The sequence below is a fragment of the Mustela lutreola genome, chromosome 9 (genome assembly GCF_030435805.1).
Source record: "Mustela lutreola isolate mMusLut2 chromosome 9, mMusLut2.pri, whole genome shotgun sequence".
NCBI lineage: Eukaryota > Metazoa > Chordata > Mammalia > Carnivora > Mustelidae > Mustela > Mustela lutreola.
The window spans coordinates 68,569,655-68,590,028 of record NC_081298.1 but is presented as its reverse complement, the minus strand read 5'-3'; the positions used below and the strand labels follow the sequence as shown (position 1 = coordinate 68,590,028).

General features: G+C 36.6%; 1 protein-coding gene across 4 annotated transcripts in view; it reads right to left on the bottom strand.

Moving 5' to 3' along the window:
• The window catches only part of PREPL (prolyl endopeptidase like), a 53,042-nt gene that overhangs the window by 20,117 nt on the left and 12,551 nt on the right, over positions 1-20,374 (bottom strand). For 3 of the 4 annotated variants that reach the window (XM_059134589.1, XM_059134593.1, XM_059134592.1), the window contains 6 exons: positions 20,207-20,329; positions 18,477-18,543; positions 17,696-17,902; positions 15,422-15,557; positions 4,148-4,364; positions 3,365-3,550 (listed from right to left, as the gene is read on the bottom strand). In XM_059134589.1, the coding sequence (XP_058990572.1) occupies positions 3,365-3,550; positions 4,148-4,364; positions 15,422-15,557; positions 17,696-17,902; positions 18,477-18,543; positions 20,207-20,329 (936 nt within the window). The remainder of the gene's footprint in view (positions 1-3,364; positions 3,551-4,147; positions 4,365-15,421; positions 15,558-17,695; positions 17,903-18,476; positions 18,544-20,206; positions 20,330-20,374) is intronic. The other variant, XM_059134591.1, reaches the window with a different exon arrangement.

Here is a 20,374-nt window from a genome sequence, read left to right as displayed (position 1 = left end):
ATCACAAAGCTGTAGTGATCAAGACAGTATGGTATTGGCAAAAAAATAGACATATAGATCAGCAGAACAGAATAGAATCCAGAAATAAACCTACAACTATATGGTCAACAAAGCAGGGAAGAATGTCTAATGGGAAAAAGGTAATCTCTTGACTTCAACAAATGGTGCCAGGAAAAGTAGACAGGCACATGCAAAAGAGTAAAACGGGACGGCTTTCATATACCACACACAAACATAAACTCAAAATGAATTAAAGACCTAAATGTGAGACCTTAAACCATTCTAGAAAAGAGCATAGGCAGCATCGGCTACAGCAACATCATTCTAGACAGGTACCCTGAGGCAAGGGAAACAAAAGCAAAAATAAACTATTAGGACTACATCAAAATAAAAAACTTCTGTACAGCAAAGGAAAAAATAAAACTAAAAGACTATCTACAGGATAGAGGAAGATATCTGTACATGACATATACAGTAAAGAGCCAGTATCTAAAATAGGCAACTTATAGAACTCAACCCCCCCCAAAACAATGAAATTTAAAAAACGGGCAGAAGACATGAGTAGATATATTTTTTAAATCATTTTTATTAACATGTAATGTATTATTTACATGAGCAGATATTTCTTAAAGAAGACATGGCCAACAGACATGTGAAAAGATGCTAATTTTCACTTATCAGGAAAATACAAATCAAAAGTGCAATGACATATCACCTCATGCCTGTCAGAATGGCTTAAATCAAAAACAAAAACAGCAAGTGTTGGCAAGGATGTGGAGAACAAGGAACCCCACCCTCTTGCACTGTTGATAGGAATGCAAACTGGTGCAGCCACTGTGGAAGACAGTATGGAGGTTTCTTAAAAATTAAAAACAACTATCCTACTACCAAGCAATCGCACTACTGGGTATTTACCCAAGTATACAAAAATACTAATGCAAAGGAATTCATGCACTCCTATGTTTATGGCAGCATTATTTACAATAGTCAAATTATGGAAACAGCCCAAGTGTCCAATGACTGATGAGCAGATAAAGATATGGTGAGTGTACACACACACACACACACACACACACGGATATTTTTCAGCCATAAAAAGAATGAAATCTTGCCATTTACAGCATGGATGGAGCTAGAAAGTATAATGCTAAGTGAAATCAGTTAGAGAAAAACAAATACCATATGATCTCCCTCATACGTGGAATTGAAGAAAGAAAAGGAGCACAGGGAGAAAAAAAGAGACAAAGCAAGAAAGAGACTCAATATATAGTACTGGCAGTTACCAGAAGGAAGGTGGGTGGGAGCAGTGGGTGAAATAGGCGATGGGGATTAAGGAGTGCACACATCCTGACACATCCTGAGCACCAGGTGATTAAAATAAAAACGTAAAAAACAAAATAAAAAAAGACATGATGTTTGTTGTAATGGCAGCTAAAACCACAGTAACTGAGGCATATCTTTAAACTAGGGATATTTATAAAAAAATGTAAAGGTCATACTTAGTGAGAAGTCAAATTTTATCATAGTAAACTCTCATGACATTCCCAATTGCCTTGACATACAATTTTGCTGTAAGAAAAGCACTGCTAGAAATTATACATTCTTTCTCATCCCTATTTATATAGGCTATAATAAGAATATATGGTTTTGGTGTCAATTAGCAAGTAAAAAGAAACTTTGGATCTAGTAGATGAAGGCAGTAGGAAAATCACTAACTTTAAATCACCATTTTTATTTTAAGGACAACTACACAGTCCTCTAAAATACAAGAGGTTATATTTGATAATTTGATTTTAGCTCAAAAATTTTGGTTGTTTTTGGAAACTCAGTATTTCTTACATATATCATGATAACAACCTTGAAGCTAATTTCCCTGTGCCTTATCTCTGTTTGCTTTGGAGGAGTCTAAAATGGCCACCAGATAACTTCATGAAGTATAACCTGACTTCTCAACGCACTTCCCTGCCCCCAAACTTCAAATGTTCCTCCACCCATACCTTATGCATAAGTTTCTCATTTTGGAAGTCAAAGAATGTCAAATTATAGCTTCATTCTACATACATTTATTCTGCTTCAATAAAATAGAATTATTAGCAGTTTTCAGAACATTTTCTAACTTCTCCAGCTTAGAGCTTTATTTGATGGACTTTCTCATCCTAGAATATCATTTTGCTCTCTCTCGTCAGAATTAGACCTATCCTCTTTGGTTTATCTCAAATTCTACTTCCCCTACAAAAGCTTTCCTGGGTCCTCTCTGCCTCTCAGAGACCCATAGCACATTTTGTATGTTTGATACCACTTATATAAACCCACAATATACTTAATCTTGGTGTACAAAAGTTCAATAAACATTCAGTGAATTTACTGGAATTGCATTTTAAGAGACTGTGACAATACTGCAATTAGGGAGGTATAAGTGGTCAAATAAATGGCTTAACAACTTTTTCCCTATCAAGTGAGATGGAGGCCTTTCCCCTTCCCTTCATCACCTGTTATCTGACCTACATGTTAATGCTGCTTTAGTACTGGGCAATGAGGTTGGCACTCACCAATTTTAACAAGTTCACTTGTGGAGGCAGACCATCATTCCTGGCAGCCACACGCAATACCAGCAAGTCAGTCATACTATCACAGCTATGCCGTAGAGGAGACAAATGCTACTCTCTCCCCCCACAAACCCTGACAGGTAAGAAAACTGGCAAACAGAAGATGGTGCAGACATAATGGCGGAAATACAGTGGGCACAACTACTGTCCCTACAGGGGGGTGTAGAATGGAAGCAGCAAGCAGTGGTTGGTTAGGCACTAGCTGGCAAGTTGACCTAAGCTATTAGCCAACCTAAAGTTGTAGAGATGCATGATATATAGAGATATGTAGAAAGAGAAATAGGACACTGAGCATTACTTCTGAAGTTCATGCTGTTAGACAGTATTTTTTAAAGATTTTATTTATTTATTTGACAGAGATCACAAGTAGACAGAGAGGCAGGCAGAGAGAGAAAGGGGGAAGCAGGCGCCCTGCTGAGCAGAGAGCCAGATGCGGGGCTCAATCCCTGGACCCTGGAATCATGACCTGAGCCAAAGGCAGAGGCTTTAACCCACTGAGCCACCCAGGCACCCCTGTTAGACAGTATTTTAAGTAAAACTTTTTTAAAAGCAAGATTCTCAAAGAAAAATAAAAGCAAGGTCCTCTAAATAATTCTAAATAAACCTCCTAAATATGAAAAAACCAAGTATGCTATGTTTCCTTTAAATTAAACTTCTTTAAAGAAAAAGTACATTGCTCTTATTCAAATTTGATGTTCTGGTAAACTAAACTCTATGGATTTTGATTGACAGTACTGTCTTTTGAAAGTTAAACATACCTTTAGAGAACGAACTGAATCATCAGCCAGACCAATGACATTAACGTAAAGTAGATTGCTGTGCTTCAGGAATAGAACACAGTGATCCTTAAACATGTCCAAGTCTACAACTTTGGTATTTCTCTTCATTGTGAAAAATAAATCCCAGTTCATAATAGCAGGGGTATCAGCAGCTGTTCTCATGAGCTGTACAGAACAAAGTCAGAAGAGATCTAGGTAACAAAACATGATGACTCTAGCACCCAGAAAACTAGACGATAAGAACACCAAAACTAGACCATAAAGAGCCAAAGAAATGAGCTGCGCAACAGGGCTGCAGTGTGACCATGATCATGTGAATGAGCCCAGGCTAGCCTGCCATGCGGTGAGACAGCATGGCCTAGTGCTTACCTTACAGCAATGAATGTTTCAATGAAGGCCTGAGAAATGGCTTACTGGGACCAGAAGAACTGCCTAGCTGAAATCAATCCAAATTGCTAAATTATAAAATCATGAGCTTATAAAAGTTTGTTCTTTCAAATCATTAAGTTTGGCTTTGATAACTGATAAGATCAGGATAAAGTATGTTTCATTTACTAACCTTTTAAGGCACAATTACAATATGGAGAGGCATTATCTCTAATGGAAGAGAAATAGGATTGGTTATGAATAAGAAGGTAGTATCAATTTCTACATGTTACCAAAAGCCTGCAAAACGGTTAACTCTTAGAGCATGGAATGTTGTTGATGGAAGTATGACAATTTTTAACAGCTCAAATGGGTACACAGAGAATCCAGGATTACCTTGAATTCTGTAGGCTCACCAACATTAGTGAGAATGTATAATTCATCATCTCTGTGTTCAACGTAGTAAAGGACTCCATGTATTCGCTTCTGGATAAGTACTGGTGGGTCCCAAGGGCTTAGGCCATCTATCAACCACACTTCAGAAGTAGTCTTGTTCATAATATTTATGGTGAGGAAACGACTGTCCTTTGTAAGATAAAGGAAAACAAAATAGCTGCATGTGCATGAGAGAGAGAGTGGGAGAGAGAGAGAAAAAAAAAATCCAGTAAATTTCTAAGTGAATTTCAAATTACCAGAAAACCCAAGTAAATCTTTAGCTACCTTAAAGATGATATACAACTACCTTCTGTACATATGTTGATTTATAATGCAAATAGGAAATAAAAACTCCTTAGTGAATACTGCTTATAAATTTAGAAAACTATTATTTTTCTCATTTCGCCCACCAAGGTATTTAAAATCATTTTTTCTCTAACATTTTATTATGAACATTTTTCGGACCCACAGAAAAGTTGAAAATGTCCAGTGAATATCCATACATCCACCACTGAAATTCAATTATTACCAAAAGTTTGCTATATTTCCTTAATCACATTATCTGTGCATCTATCAATCCATCTTTTTCTGAATACATTTTAACATAAACTATAGACATCGTCTAACTCTCAATCACATTAACAGTTTATAGGACTTCTTGCTGGGAAGAGGAAATAAACTTACTAGAGGAGATATGGAATTGTCATGAAGGAGAGAGGCAGAGTTTACTTTGTTCTTCTTCTGTAGGCATGTTGGCTTTTTGCCCCCTCTCAGTTTTTACAACAAAACAAATAAAATAGAAATAACAATAATGGAAATAGGAAGAAGAACCCCTGAAATCTCAATACATTTAAAAAATTAATATAACTTCTACTTTTTTCTATTTTTCCTTCCCGTTTATTTATATTTCATGCATTTGTTTTTATTTATTTATTTGTGTGAGAGAGAGAGAGTGCGTGTGCACACACAAGCAGGCAGAGTGGCAGGCAGAGGCAGAGAGAGAGGAGCAGGCTCCCTGATGAGCAAGGAGCCCAATGCGAGACTCAATTCCAGGATCCTGGAACCATGACCTGAGCCGAAGGCAGTGGCTTAACTGACTGAGCCACCCAGGTGTCCCTGCATTTGTTTTTAAATTAAAAATTTTTTTAAAGTATTGAAGTATAGTTGATACATAATGTTCTTTAAGTTCAGGTATACAATATAGTGATTAGACAACTCTATACATTACTCAATGTTCATTCCATGTGGTTACCATTTGTTACCATAATTATTTACTTTTTTAAAAAAGATTTTATTTATTAATTTGACAGAGAGAGAGATCACAAGTAAGCAGAGAGGCAGGCAGAGAGCGGGGGGAAAGCGCAGGCAGAGAGAAGGGGGGAAGCAGGTTCCCCGCTGAGCAGAGAGCCTGATGCGGGACTCGATCCCAGGACCCTGAGATCATGACCTGAGCCAAAGGCAGAGGCTTAACCCACTGAGCCACCTAGGCGCTCCATGTTACCATACATTATTACAATATTATTGAGTATAATCCTTATGCTATGCTGTATTTTCCTCTCCATGATTTATTTTACTCATGCATGTCTTTAAACTGATGTAAGTGAAATACAGATGCAATTTTGTATTCTGCATTTGCGACTTCACAGTATCTCTATCTCCCCCCAAATTCATTAGTCTTTAACCGCCCCCCTCAACTTTTTAAAGGTTTTTATTTATTTGACAGGAAGAGACACAGAGAGGGAACACAAGCAGGGGGAGTGGGAGAGGGAGAAGCAGGCTTCCTGCCGAGCAAGGAGCCTGATGCAGGGCTTGATCCCAGGACCCTCAATGACTGAGCCACCCAGACGTCCATAAGCACAGTCTTTATGATGGTTATTTTTAATGGCTACCTAATATTCTATCAGGTTGCACTGTCATAATTCTTAAAACTCTGGATTTCAGAGGCGCCTGGGTGGCTCAGTGAGTTAAGCCTCTGCCTTCAGCTCAGATCATGATCACAGGGTCCTGGGATCAAGCCCCGCATCGGGCTCTCTGCTCAGTGGGGAGCCTGCTTGCCGCCCCCACCCCCGCCTACTTGTGATCTCTGATTGTCAAATAAATAAAATTAAATTAAAAAGCCCACACCACCTCTGGATTTCAATGTTTCACTGTAATAAAGAATCTAACAGAAAACATATTCATGAAGACAGTTCTTCCTCCCTGACCTTAACAGTTATTTCCCTAAGACAAATTCTTAAGAATGGAAATACTAATTTATTTATTTAAAAGATTTTATTTATTTGACAGCAACAGTGGGAGAGGGAGGAGCAGGCTTCCTGCTTAGCAGGGAGACCGATGGGGGGCTCGATCCCAGGACCCTGAGATCATGACCTGAACCAAAGGCAGATGCTTAAGGAAATAGTAATTTAATGATACACAGTAATTTTTAATGACTCTTGATATATATATAACCAAATAATATCCCAAGAGCCTTATATTAATTCACACTGACCTACTGGATGGGTTTAAATGTTATGTTTACATATTTCCTTATTATAAAAGTAATCCATAATAAAAATATGGAGAAATACAAAGAAAGATGATAACCCTGGATCTCACTACAGAGATAAGCATGGCTAATATTTTAGTAAAATTCCTACTGCACTGGACATTAACACATTTGTCAATTTTATTTCTGTGATGTGTCTTTGTCCATTTTAAACTTGGGATATGGTTTACATTATTAGTCTATAAACATCTCTTCATAAATTAAGGATATTAATTTGTCCTTTTGCTGAAAATACTTTTTTCCATTTTGTCATCTGGATTTTATTAGTTTGTAATGGTTTCTGACTTGAAAGTTTTAATATTTTAGGTAGTCAAGAATAATGTCACACCCTTTGTAATTTCTTCTATTGATTTTATGCTTTGGGACTATTTCAATCAAACTGAGTACAGTACTTATATTGTCATCTAGGTTTTTTTTTTTTTTTTTTTTACTACTAAGTTTTATTTTATCAATGGATTCTTTAAATCTTTTAGGAATGTATGCTGATAGATGAAGTGATGAAAATTCTTTAAAGGGGGGTGGGGCAGAGAGAGAATCTTAAGCAGGCACCACAACCAGCATGGAACCTGATGTGGGGCTCCATCTCATAACACTGAGATCATGACCTGAGCTGAAATCAAGAGTGAGACACTCAACTGACTGAGCCACCCAGTTGCCCCTGATGAAAATTATTTTTCTCCAAATAGTATTTCCCACAGTATTAAAAAAATAATACCCATTCAGGGGCAAAGAAATAAAAGCAAATAAAAAATATCTTCAAACAAATGAAAATAGAAATACAATATACCAAAACTTATGGGATACAGCAAAAGTACTTATGAGAGAGAAGTTTACTGTGATAAACACCTACATTAAGAAACATTTTGGGGTGCCTGAGTGGTGCAGTGGGTTAAGCCTCTGACTTTTGGTTTTGGCTCAGGTTGAGATCTCAGGATCATGGGACTGAGCCCCGCAATGGGCTTATTCTCAGCATGGAGTCTGCTTAAGTTCTTCTCTTCCTTTGCCCCTCCCCACCAGACTCTCTCTCTCTCAAATACATAAATAAATCTATAAATAAATAAATAGATAAATATTTCACATAGGCATGCCTGGCTTAGTTGCTATGAGTATGCACCTCTTAAATATCAGGGTATTGAGTTTAAGCCCCACCTTGGGTGTGGCACCTACTTAAACAAACAAAAACAAAAACAACAAAAAAAAACCCCAAAACCCCTCCCCCAAAAAAGAAAAAAGGAAGAAATATCTCAAATTAACCATCTAATATTATGCCTCAAGAAATTAGGAAAAGAAAAAAATAAGCCAATGTTAGCAGAAGAAAGGAAATGCAACAAAGACCCGAGCAGAAGAGACTGGAAAAACAATAGAAAATATCAACAACACTAAGAACTGCTTTTTGAAAAGATAAAACCAAAAAACTTTTAGCTACAGTACACAAAATCAGAAAGAAAAAAGGACACATTACAACTGATACTCTAGAAATAAAAAGGAGTATAAGACTACCATGAACAATTATATGCCAACAAATTAAATAAACCTAGGAAAAAAATGAATAAATTCCTAAAAATGTACAACCTACAAAGACTAACTCATGAAGAAATAGAAAATCTAAACAGACCAATAAAGACACTGGTGAAATCTACCAAACATTTAAAGAATTAGCACCAATCCTTCTCAAATTCTTCCAAAAAAATTGAAGAGAAGGAAACACTCCCAAACTCATTTCCTCAGGCCAGTATTATGCTATTCAAAAGCCAGATAAGGACACTACAAGAAAACTACCCGATATCCTTGGTGAATATAGATAAAAAAGTACTCAACAAAATGCTAGCAAACCTAATTCAATTGCTTCTTGGCCTTTTGGCTAAGCTCAAGTCTAATTCAATAGGACGTTGAAAAGATTATTCATGCAAGCTAAAAATCTGTGAGATATGAAAATGGTTCAACATATGCAAATCAATGAATGTAATACATTAATAGAATGAAAGATAAAAATCACATGATCTCAATAAACACAGAAAGAATTTGACAAAATTCAAAATCCATTCACAATACAAATTCTCTCAACAACTGGATATGGAACGAATTTTACTCAACATTATAAAGCCCATATATGACAAGTCCACAGCTAACATCATATTCAATTATGAAAAGCTGAAAAGTTTTCTTCTAAGATCTAAAACAACACAAGGATGACCACTCTCACTACTTCTCATGAACACAAATACTGGAAATCTTAGCCAGAATAATCAAGCAAGAAAAAGAAATAAAAAGCATCCAAATCAGAAAGTTTCTGCAGGTGATATGATTTTATATATAGAAAACCTTAAAGATTCTGCTGTAGCAGTAATAAACAAATTAAGTTCAGGGTGTAAAACCAACATCTAGAAAAGAGCATTATCAATGTTTTGATATACTAATAATGAAATATCTGAAAAAGATACACACAAACCACTGTCATTTAAAATAGTATCAAAAACAAATACTTAGTAATAAATTTAAAGATTTTATTTATTTATTTGACAGAGATCACAAGTAGGCAGAGAGGCAGGCAGAGAGAGAGGAGAAAGCAGGCTCCGCGCTGAGCAGAAAGCCCGCTGCGAGGCTCGATCCCAGAACCCTGGGATCATGACCTGAGCCGAAGGCAGAGGCTGTAACTCACTAAGCCACCCAGGCGCCCCAGTAATAAATTTAACCAAGGAGAGAAAAGATCTATATATTGAAAATTTAGACTCTGGTGAAAAAAAATAAAGACACAAATAAATAGAAAGATATGCCATATTCATGATTGGGAAGAATGAGTATCACTAAAATTTCTAAACTACCTAAAGCCAACTATACACTGAATGCAATCTCTATTAAAGTCCCAAAGGCATATTTTACAGAAACAGAAAATATAATCCCAACATTTGTACAGAACCACAAAAGATCCCGAACTGTCAAAACAACCCTGAGAAAGTAGTAGAAGGCATCACACTTTCTGATCTCAAACTATATTATAAAGTTATAATAATCAGAACAATATTGTACTGACATAAAAACACACGAGGAGGTTCCTGGGTGGCTCAGTCAGTTGAGCATTTGACTCTTGGTTTCAGCTCAGGTCATGATCTCAAGGTCAAGATACTGAGTCCTATGTCAGGCTCTGTGCTTGGTGGGAGTCTGCCTGAGGTTGGTTCTCTTCTCACCTTATACCCCTCCCCACTACCCATGCTCTCCTTCAAATAAATAGATAAATGTTTAAAAAATATAGACATTTGGACCTACTGGAACAGAATTGAGGGCACAGAAACAAACCCCTGAATATATGCTCAACTAATACTGGATAAGGGGGCTAAGAATACTCAAAAGGGAACAGAAAATCTCTTCAATAAATTGTGTTGGAAAACTGGATAATCACATGCTACTGAAATTGCTGTGTTAATAAAACTAGAACTCTACCTTAACACTACTCACAAAAATTAACTTGAAATATATTAAAGACTTTCAACTTAAGACCTGAACATATGAAACTCCTAGAGGAAAACATTGGAAAAAAGTTCCTTGACATAGAGGCCTTGGAAATGATTTTCTATTTTTTTTTTTTTAATGACACCAGAAGTACAAACAAACAGATAAACAAGTGGGACTAGATCAAACTAAAAAGTTTCTACATAGGAAAAGAAGTGAAAAGGCAACCAATAGACTGGGATAAAATATTTACAAACCATACATATATTTGATAAAGGGTTAACATCCAAAATATATAAAGAACTCCTGTAAGTCAAAAGCAAAACAAAAACAAACAAGTCTGATTTAAAAATGGGCAGGAGACCTGACTAGACATTCCTCTGAAGGCATACAAATGGCCAATGGGTACATGAAAAGATGCTTGCCATCACTTATCATCAGGGAAGTGCAAACCAAAATCACAGTACCACTTCACATACGTTAGAATTATCAAAAACAAAAACAAAACAAAAAACAAAAAACAAAAAAAAACCAAGTGGGAACTGATCTTAGTGAGGATGTGGAGAAAAGGAAACCCTTGTGTACTGTTGGGGAGAATAGAAACTGATACAGAGATTACAGACCAGAAAAGTAAGGTTCCCTAAAAAATTCAAAAAGGAGAGGCACCTGGATGGCTCAGTTGATTAGGCATCGACTCTTGGTTTCGTCTCAGGTCATGATCTCTGGGTAATGGGATCAAGTCACATGTTAGGCTCTGTGCTCAGCAGGAGTCTGCTTGGGTATCTCTCCCTCTGTCTCCCTCTCACTCTCTGCCGCTCATCTGGCCACATAAAAATTCTCTCTTAAGTAAATAAAATCTTAAAAAAAAAATTAAAAAAGGAACTACCAAACTACCACATGATTCAACAACCCCACTTCTGGTACTATCTAAAGGAAATGGAGTCTGGGTCACAAAGAAGTTATCTGTACTCCTAAGTTTATTAAAGTATTAGTAATACTACCTAAGTGTCCACAAATGGATGAATAACGAACACACACACACACACACACTGTGGAGTATGATTCAGCTATGAGAAAAGGGAAGTTCTGCCATTTGCAACAACATGGACTGACCTTGAGGGCATTATGCTAATAAGTCAGACAGAAAAAGACAAATATCTTATGACATCACTCATATGTGGAATCTACAAAAGCTGAACTCACAGAAACAGAGTAGTAGAATGGTGGCCAGGAACTGAGAGCTAGGTGAAATTGGGAGATAATGGAGAAAGGGTATATGCCTTCAGTTATTTATTTATTTGAGAGGGTGAGCCAGAAGGGAGAGGGAGAGAATCTTAGGTAGGCTCCATGCCTAGTGCAGGGCCCAGTCAGAGCCCAATGTGGCGCTTGATTTCACAACCCTGAGATCACCGCCTGAGTGGAAACCAAGAGTTGGACGCTTAACTGAGCCACCCAGGCACCCAAATATCTTTAGTTATAGAAGATGAATAAGCTCTGGGATCAGATGTCCAGCAATGGTGACTACAGAATTAGCAATTCAGTATTATGTACTGGAAAGTAGCCGAGACAGAAGACTTTAAATGTTCCCACCATATATAAAAAAGGTGGTAATTTGTGAGGTGACTGAGATATTAACTACCTCTCTTGTGTTAATCATTTTGTGATAGGTATAACATATCAAATCAACACATACACCTTAAACTTTTTATATATATCTCAATAAAGATAAAAAAGATAAATTTTAAAAAAGGCACGAGTGCATTAACAAAGTTACAGAATAATACCAAAGTACTTTCAGTTCAAAAAGAGAGAAGACAAGGAATGTAAAGAACTAAGGTCAATCCATTTTCCCATTTATTTCTATTGATATTTATTTTTAAACTTAAAATATATTTTACCTCTGATTATGAAAATAATTATGCTCACTATGAAAAATAAGTTGACATCATACTACATACTTTTTTTCACTTAGCACAGTAATACATTTTTTAATTAGTTTTAATTTATGGACTTAGTAGCAACACATACTCTTTTTTTTGAGTAAATGTCACACAATGTTCCATTAGTTTCAGGTGCACAACAAAGTGATTTGATAAGCTTACATGTTATGCTATGCTTACCACAAGGCAACACACACTTTAAATTCTGCTATACACTAAGAATTCAATGGCTCAATGGTACTCACAGTCATCACTGGACTAGGGTTTTAGTTTGAAAGAAAAGTGCACCATTTACTCAATGAATAGGCTAGATGAGTGGCAGTAATACAGGCCTGGTATCCTAGTTATCAATAAAGACATAAAAGTGACTAAGTCTCTGCTCATAATCTAGCAGTTCTAGGCTGTCTTATGAATTTACATGTAGGGACCATGCTATAAGGCACAAAATCAACTTCAATTTTAATAAGAAAACAGGTCTTTTTATTAATTACCCTGGTTGCAATCATTATGCCTACATGGGTAGCAAACTCGAATTTTCCCATTCTGTAGTATTACTGGATATGTAAGTGATGAGTTTGAACTGATTTGCAAGGATTTTTAATTTGTATAAATACATTTAAAAGATAGGTATACTCAAAAGTATGAAAGAACGGTAGAAACAAAAAAAACTCAGAAAGACTTTTGGAATTAATATGCGAGTATCATTATCCAAAGCCCAAAGCATTACCTAGGTAAAACATTACCAAGGATACGAAATGAAACTGAACAAGAAATGGCTTGTCCAAGATCAAACAGTCTATAGAAGAAATAAGACTAGAAGCATCTGCCACATCAAGGAAAAGGGACCATTCCAGGCTAATTCCATTTCTCACACAAGAATTTAAGTTCTACTAAAAAGGAAGAACAGAATCAAGTGCCAGAAGATGAAGGTATCTATTTTTTTCTAATCAACTGTATTATTTCATGTAGATCTTTAACGTCTCTATATTTTAAAAGACTTAATTTCTAAAAGAAGCTAAAGGTCTACCTCTAAAATTCCCTTTACTTGAAATTTCTAAGATGTTAAATGTTTGGTGTAGCTTAATATATTAGAGGTGACCCTGAGTTGTCCTTACTGGGATCTTTGGGGTTTAGACCCCCAGTCTAAATGACCAGGCCAGTTTCAGTAATCTTGCAGGTTTTTCTAATTTAGCCCTGTTCTGGCCTCCAGTAATAGAACCAAACTGTAAATCATATGATGAATAGCATTTGTGTCCGTGATGGTTTTTAGTGGTGGTGAGGGCGTTGTTGTTTTTTCAGTGACTTAAAAAGTGGGTCTCCTAATTCTGGTCAGAACTTTCCTTTTGGAGTCTTTATAATTCTGCTTTACCTAGAATGTGTGTAATTAAATGGTTCTGGAAATATTTGAAAATGGAAGAATATACAACAATCTTTAAGAATAGTGGAGAGGCATTTTCCTTGAACATGATTCTCAGAGGCATTCTACTATCAAAACTGAAAGCTACCTTTGAACAACCAAATTTACTCAAACAATGGAAATAAAGCAGATGGAAGAATCTGGCTTGTAAGGGTTCTTCTTAGGCACACTGATGAAAATACCTTTTTAAAAATCAGGTACCCAAAACTGGGCCACCAGAGGCAGGTAAATGGAAATTACACACTTTGGTGAACTTTACTATGAGAACAGAAAACTAAACCCTGAGGATCAAAGCAAACACAGTAAATAAGCAGCTCTGTGTTTCAGAAGTTCTTTGGAGAACTTTACTCCATTTTCTCATTAGGTATGCTGCTCTTACCTTTTGGTCCTACCCTCTGAATTTGGGGATTATAAAGTGTTAAGAACTTACAAACTAGTTTGTGTTGTAGATCAGGGTTCTGAATGTCAAATGAGCCTTAACCATAGATGGTTAGTTCCTTATTGGGCAGAAAAGCATGAACAAGTCAAATAGCTTCCACTTAATCTTAGAAATTAGGATGGTACCAATATATGCCAAACAAGTATCTTCTTTAAGAATATAGCTTACTGTGTTAATTTTGAGCTTCATTCACAAGACGGCTAATGGTTTGTAATCATAAGTTATTGATAAAACGTAATTACTAGTTTAAACTATCATCTCCCCAAAAGATATCCTTGATGAACAGCACATAAAATGGTAGAATTATATGAATAAATAGTTCTGATAATTTTTTTTTTATTTATTTGACAGAGAGAGATCACAAGTAGGCAGAGAGAGAGAGAGAAGCAGGCTCCCCACTGAGCAAGGAGCCCGATGCGGGGCTCGATCCCAGGACACGGAGATCATGACCCGAGCCGAAAGCAGCGGCTCAATCCACTGAGCCACCCAGGCGCCCCTCTGATAATTTCTCATCAAAAAATTATCATCAGAGGGTGGGAAAAAGGGCAATGATAGCATTACTAGACCAAGAATGCTAGTTCTATGGGCTGGAATAACGGAACTTCTCTAGACCTCAAATTCTCAATATAAACTGGAGGCCACCATATAAGATTTTCATTAAGATCCTTATCAGTTCTGAAATTGCATGAAATGATGGGTTAATTTCTTGTTTTGAGTATCAACTTCACTGACATGGATGTCATTTTTTTTCTTATAAAATCTGTCCAGACATTGTCCAAGCTATACTGTGAAATGACATATAAGGGGATAGAATCCTGGTGTTAGGGAAAATTTATTTCTCATTAATCATTTGGAAAATATATCTGAGTAAGAGTCAAGGGATTTTGCCAGATAAACTTATTGTCATTTCCTTCCAAGCCTGCTAAGTGGCAATATGAGGCATGAGTCCTAGATTATAAGGAAGTAAAGAGAATTAGCTTTAGGAAGGAATTACCAAAATACTGGGGAGAGCAAAATTTAAAGATCAGTGGACATCATGGCTCAAAGTAAAACAATTTAAAAGGCAGGTAACTTATTTGAAATGAGTAGTGAATTCTGAGCAACTGACACCATGGTATTCCAGTTATGGCTTATAAAGGACTTAAAAATGTAGTATGATAACACTATTAAAGATTTAATTAACAACCCTTTTCACAGCCCCCAGAGAATATTAAAAACTTAGTATTTGCAGTCTAATGGTGTATTTGTGTTCACTGTGGAGTCTGAATATGAGTAGATTCCAATTTTAAATCCAAACAACTAATAAAAAGAATGATTACGTTCATTTTAGCCTATTATTACCTGGTTCTAGCTAAAATCAACATTTTATGTCAACTAAGAACAGCACTTTAGAAAACTGGAGAACAGCCCTGGAGAAAAAAATTTAATAGCATTATTCTAGTACCTTGGGTCCTTTTCTGTGTAAAAACGTTCATTACGTTTGTTATCACCAAAAGTTGCTCGATACACATCGTGGCAGCGAAGGTTCCTCTGGAAAGTATAGAATAGGACATCTTCCTCTTCTTCATCCTTAACCCATTCTGAAAGAAAATAAAGAATTACACATTTACAGTTGAAAAAAGGGCACAGTGCATTCAAATTGTGAGTGCCACAAAAAGAGATATTTATAAGTCATTCCTGGAAATGTAAAACTGAACACAAGTTTGATTAGCACTAACCAATGTTATACAGAAGTCAAAGAGCTTTCTGGAGAATAAAATATCACTACATCAATTTCAAGTAGTTCTCATTCTCAAGTTTCTAAATAAGAGTTGTGTTCAGGGGGCGCCTGGGTGGCTCAGTGGGTTAAAGCCTCTGCCTTCGGCTCAGGCCATGATCTCAGAGTCCTGGGATCGAGCCCCGCGTCGGGCTCTCTGCTCAGCAGGGAGCCTGCTTCCCCCTCTCTCTCTGTCTGCCTCTCTGCCTACTTGTGATCTCTCTCTGTCAAATAAATAAAATCTTAAAAAAAAAAAAAAAAGAGTTGTGTTCAGTATCTCAGAGTCACATGCTTAAAGGAGATAAGTTATGTTTACATCTACAATCTCTAACTTTGAGTCTAAAGAAACACTGGATCACATTCTCTCAGGCCTATCTACTTTCTGTCTGTCCTCAATCCACAGAATATCTCAAACTACCAAATACATTTTAATGCTGGAGTTTTCTTTTTTTTTTTTTTTTTTTTTTAGATTTTTTTTTATTTATTTGTTAGAGAGAGAGAGAGATACAGAGCGCAAGCACAGGCAGACAGAGTGGCAGGCTAGAGGCAGAGGGAGAAGCAGGCTCCCTGCCAAGCAAGGAGCCCGATGTGGGACTCGATCCCAGGACGCTGGGATCAGGACCTGAGCCGAAGGCAGCCGCTTAACCAACTGAGCCACCCAGGCGTCCCAATGCTGGAGTTTTCTTGATCTTACCAGAAGCTGTCTAGGAAGTTTTCAAATGATCACATCATGACTGCCACCTGGCTGACAGTGACTGTAAGACATCATTGTATAATACGCATCTTGATTTTAGAGAGGTTAAAATGTACAAGATGTATGTCTCAGGGTGCCTGAGTGGCTCAGCTGGTCAACATTCAATTCTTGATTTCAGCCCAGGTCATAAGATCTAGCCTCACACGGAGCCTGCTTAACATCCTCCTTCCCTCTCTCTGCCCATCCCCTCGCAAAGTTTGTCTCAGAATAAATTATACTATAATTTCAATTCACTGCAAAAGCATTAGTTATTAAACAATGGGGAAAATTATGGCAGAAAATGAAAAGGGAGGATAAGCTATAAATATATGTATCACTCAGTGATAAAAGATAAAATTTGAAGTTGGTTTTCTGAATCAAAACATCACTTCTGGGGTGCCTGGGTGGCTCAGTGGGTTGAGCCACTGCCTTCGGCTCGGGTCATGATCTCAGGGTCCTGGGATCGAGTCCCGCATCGGGCTCTCTACTCGGCGAGGAGCCTGCTTCCCTCTCTCTCTCTCTGCCTGCCTCTCTGTCTACTTGTGATTTCTCTCTGTCAAATAAATAAATAAAATCTTAAAAAAAAAAAAAACATCACTTCTACTGATGAGTAAGTTAGTTCAACAGGTGCCAAAGTTTGTTGACAGTGACCTGGGGAAATTTAAAAAATTAAAAATGCCTAAATTTAAAGTTCAGTAACATATTAAGATACAATTTATCTTAAATGTATCTGAATGGTATATTTGCAAAGAGCTACTGATCTATCGAAATACACTGTGCAGCTTGGATTCTGACTGTAATTCTTTAAAAAACATGAATATTAATTTCGATAGACAATTAAAGGAAGGTCTCCCAAATAAGAGACACAAAGGAGGGACGCCAGGGTGGCTCAGTTGGTTGGGCAGCTGCCTTCGGCTCAGGTCATGATCCCAGCATCCTGGGATCGAGTCCCACATCGGGCTCCTTGCTCGGCGGGGAGCCTGCTTCTCCCTCTGCCTCTGCCTGCCATTCTGTCTGCCTGTGCTCGCTCTCTTTCCCTCTCTCTGACAAATAAATAAAATCTTAAAAAAAAAAAAGAGAGACACAAAGGAAGCTGTGGAGTCCATAGGGATAAATGGATTAGGCATTCACCTTCTCATTCACATGGACAAGAAAAATGTTTCAAAGATGTGGACAATTCTTTTCAGTTGCCTTTTTAACACAGAAGACTGTTTTGTTTGGTAGCTTACCAAAACTGGACACATTTGGGAAAGAGGCTTCCATTACAGGCTGATCACTGAGCTTCACAACTATACAGGTAGATGCTTCAGAATCTTCAGTTCTTATCTTAGCAGCTACGTATTTTTCATCAGGAGCAACTCTGATACTATCAATGAAGGGCTGGTCTAATTTAAGTTCCTCCAAATTGAATAAAACTTCATAATTATCATTATCTGCTGCATAAAGAAAAGTATGAAAGTGTTAACTCCACAAGATGTACTTAAAAAAAAAAAAATCTTTAAACTGTATTTCAATGTCTTGAATTAGAATTTCCCTTCTATGAGAGGCTTACACTCCAGCTTCCTTCAGGATTGGCAGCAGCTTGATTTGCATAGAAGCTGGTATTTACTTAATATTAGTCTATGCTACTCAATATTATTCTATAAATCAGCCTATCTGATATTATTTCATAGATATAGTCTTGTATTTATAGACCATGGAGAAACTAGAGAGTTAACAAACAGAATGTAAATGACATTGAATAATCTATGCAAAAGGCCCAGCATACTATTTGGGATATAGGAGATGCTCAAAAAATACTGGATCCCATCTCCATTCAAGCTTTTGGGTATAGCTGTTAACTGTATCTTGAACAAACCCAGAAATTAACTAGTCATTTTTTTTTAATGTAGAAATAATCTAAAAAAATGCATACTTTCTATACTTTCAAGAAATTAATACTGAATTTCTTACAAAAAAATCTAAAATACAAAAAATCAGGGGGAAAAAAAAGGAAAAACTATGGCGTACCTTCTTCATCTTTGGAACGAACCAAGCAGCAACCTTCTTGATAATAAACGAAACCACCATGCTTAACCTGACAAAGAAAAAAAAAAAGGTTTATTTAATAATTAATTTAAACAATTTTATTAACTGTTTGATGGTCTGACCATTTAATTTTTTAAAAGACTTTTTGTTTATTCATTTGAGAGAAAGGATGAGAGCACAAGCAGGGAGGAGAGTCAGAGGGAGAGGGAGAAGCAGGCTTGAACCCAGGATCCTGAGATCATGACCTGAGCTGAAGGCACATGCTTAAAAGACTGAGCTACACAGGAGCCCCTGGTCTGACCATTTAAGATAAAGAAGGAGATCTTTCCTAAAAAGCAGACCCATGTCTATGAATGAACACATAAAAAATATAAAATGGATCACTTTTTACAATACAGTAAGATATGGTTTTCATACATTCACAATCGCTGGAAGAGTTTCTAATACATAAATGTAAGAGGCAACAGAGAGAAGGCATAACAAAACCTCTTATGACGGTTAACAAACTGGTAACAAACTTTAGTTATATTGTGGGAGTATCTGACATTCCTATGGTGGGATTCAGGTAACAAAAGACTGAACAGCATCTTTAAGGTAATCTAAAATGAGGCAGACAAAGAAAGAGTGGTTCAGATTAGTCTGGAAACACAATAACCTGATGAGATGCTTTCCTCTAAAATACGCAGTCACCACCAACTGTCCTGGTTTCAATTTTATTTTTTTAAAGAAAGATTTATTTATTTGAAAGACAGAGTGCAAGTAAGCAAGCAGGAGGGAGGGCCAGAGGGAGTGAGATTCTCAAGCAGACTCTGCACTAAGCATGGGGCCCAAGACAGGGCTCCATCTCATGACCCTGAGATCATGACTCGAGCTGAAATCAAGAGTACAACACCCAACCAACTGCACCATCAAGGCGCCCCTCAATTTGATTTTATACAAAGTTTCTTATGGGCTGACAGATATACACAATTTGAGACTGAGAGACTATTACCCAATATGTAAATAGTACTCTTGTCTAATACCTACATGGTATTAATTAAATTAATCAAATGAAATTGATTGATATGACTTCATCATATTCGAGCCTGAAACACATTTATTACCTGCTAAATTAATGAGTTATTTTGAATCTGGAATTCCTGATTCTCAACCTACTGTTATTTCCACTATACTATGAATGTGATTTTCATTTTAAGCTGTGGTTCTGTTTTCCAGTCTTACTGAAAAAGTTGCAACATGCATGTCAATCTGTTTCAACTGGTTATTTATGACTGTGGTAGCACCATTAAATGGTCAATTACTTGGCCTTCATGGTATTATACTACTTAAAGTATACTTCCTTTTGTTACAAAAAAAGTGTAGATACAGCAATCAAATACTTTTCAAATTAAATAAAAAATGACAGCTGATGGTTTCATATGAACTTCTCCTTGGAATTATTTAAAACATTTTAAAACAGAAATAATCGTTTCCAAAAACCAGAATTAACAAAGTAACTTGGAAGTTCATTTTGATTTTGAAATTCATTTACAGTTTACTTTAAAAATCATACTCTGCTTATTCTTTGTTGTTTAAGTTTTTCAGCATAAAGGCAAAAGCAGTTTTTACTTTTGTTGTGGGATTATGTCTAGAATAACAAAGTACTTCATTTGCATCCTAACTGGTAATATCAGATTTAAAAAAAAAAAACCCAAAACATAAGGATATCCTACCTCTGCATTGATGATTTCATATTCTTCTTGTGGCTGTGTTTCTAACTTTGTTCTCACTTTTTCGAATGCGTCCATGTTTTCTGAAAGTGATTTTTCGTTTTCTTGTTTAATAGGCAGAAAATCCTGGAAAAAGTTTTACTGGTATGATCATAATATTTCAAACTAGAA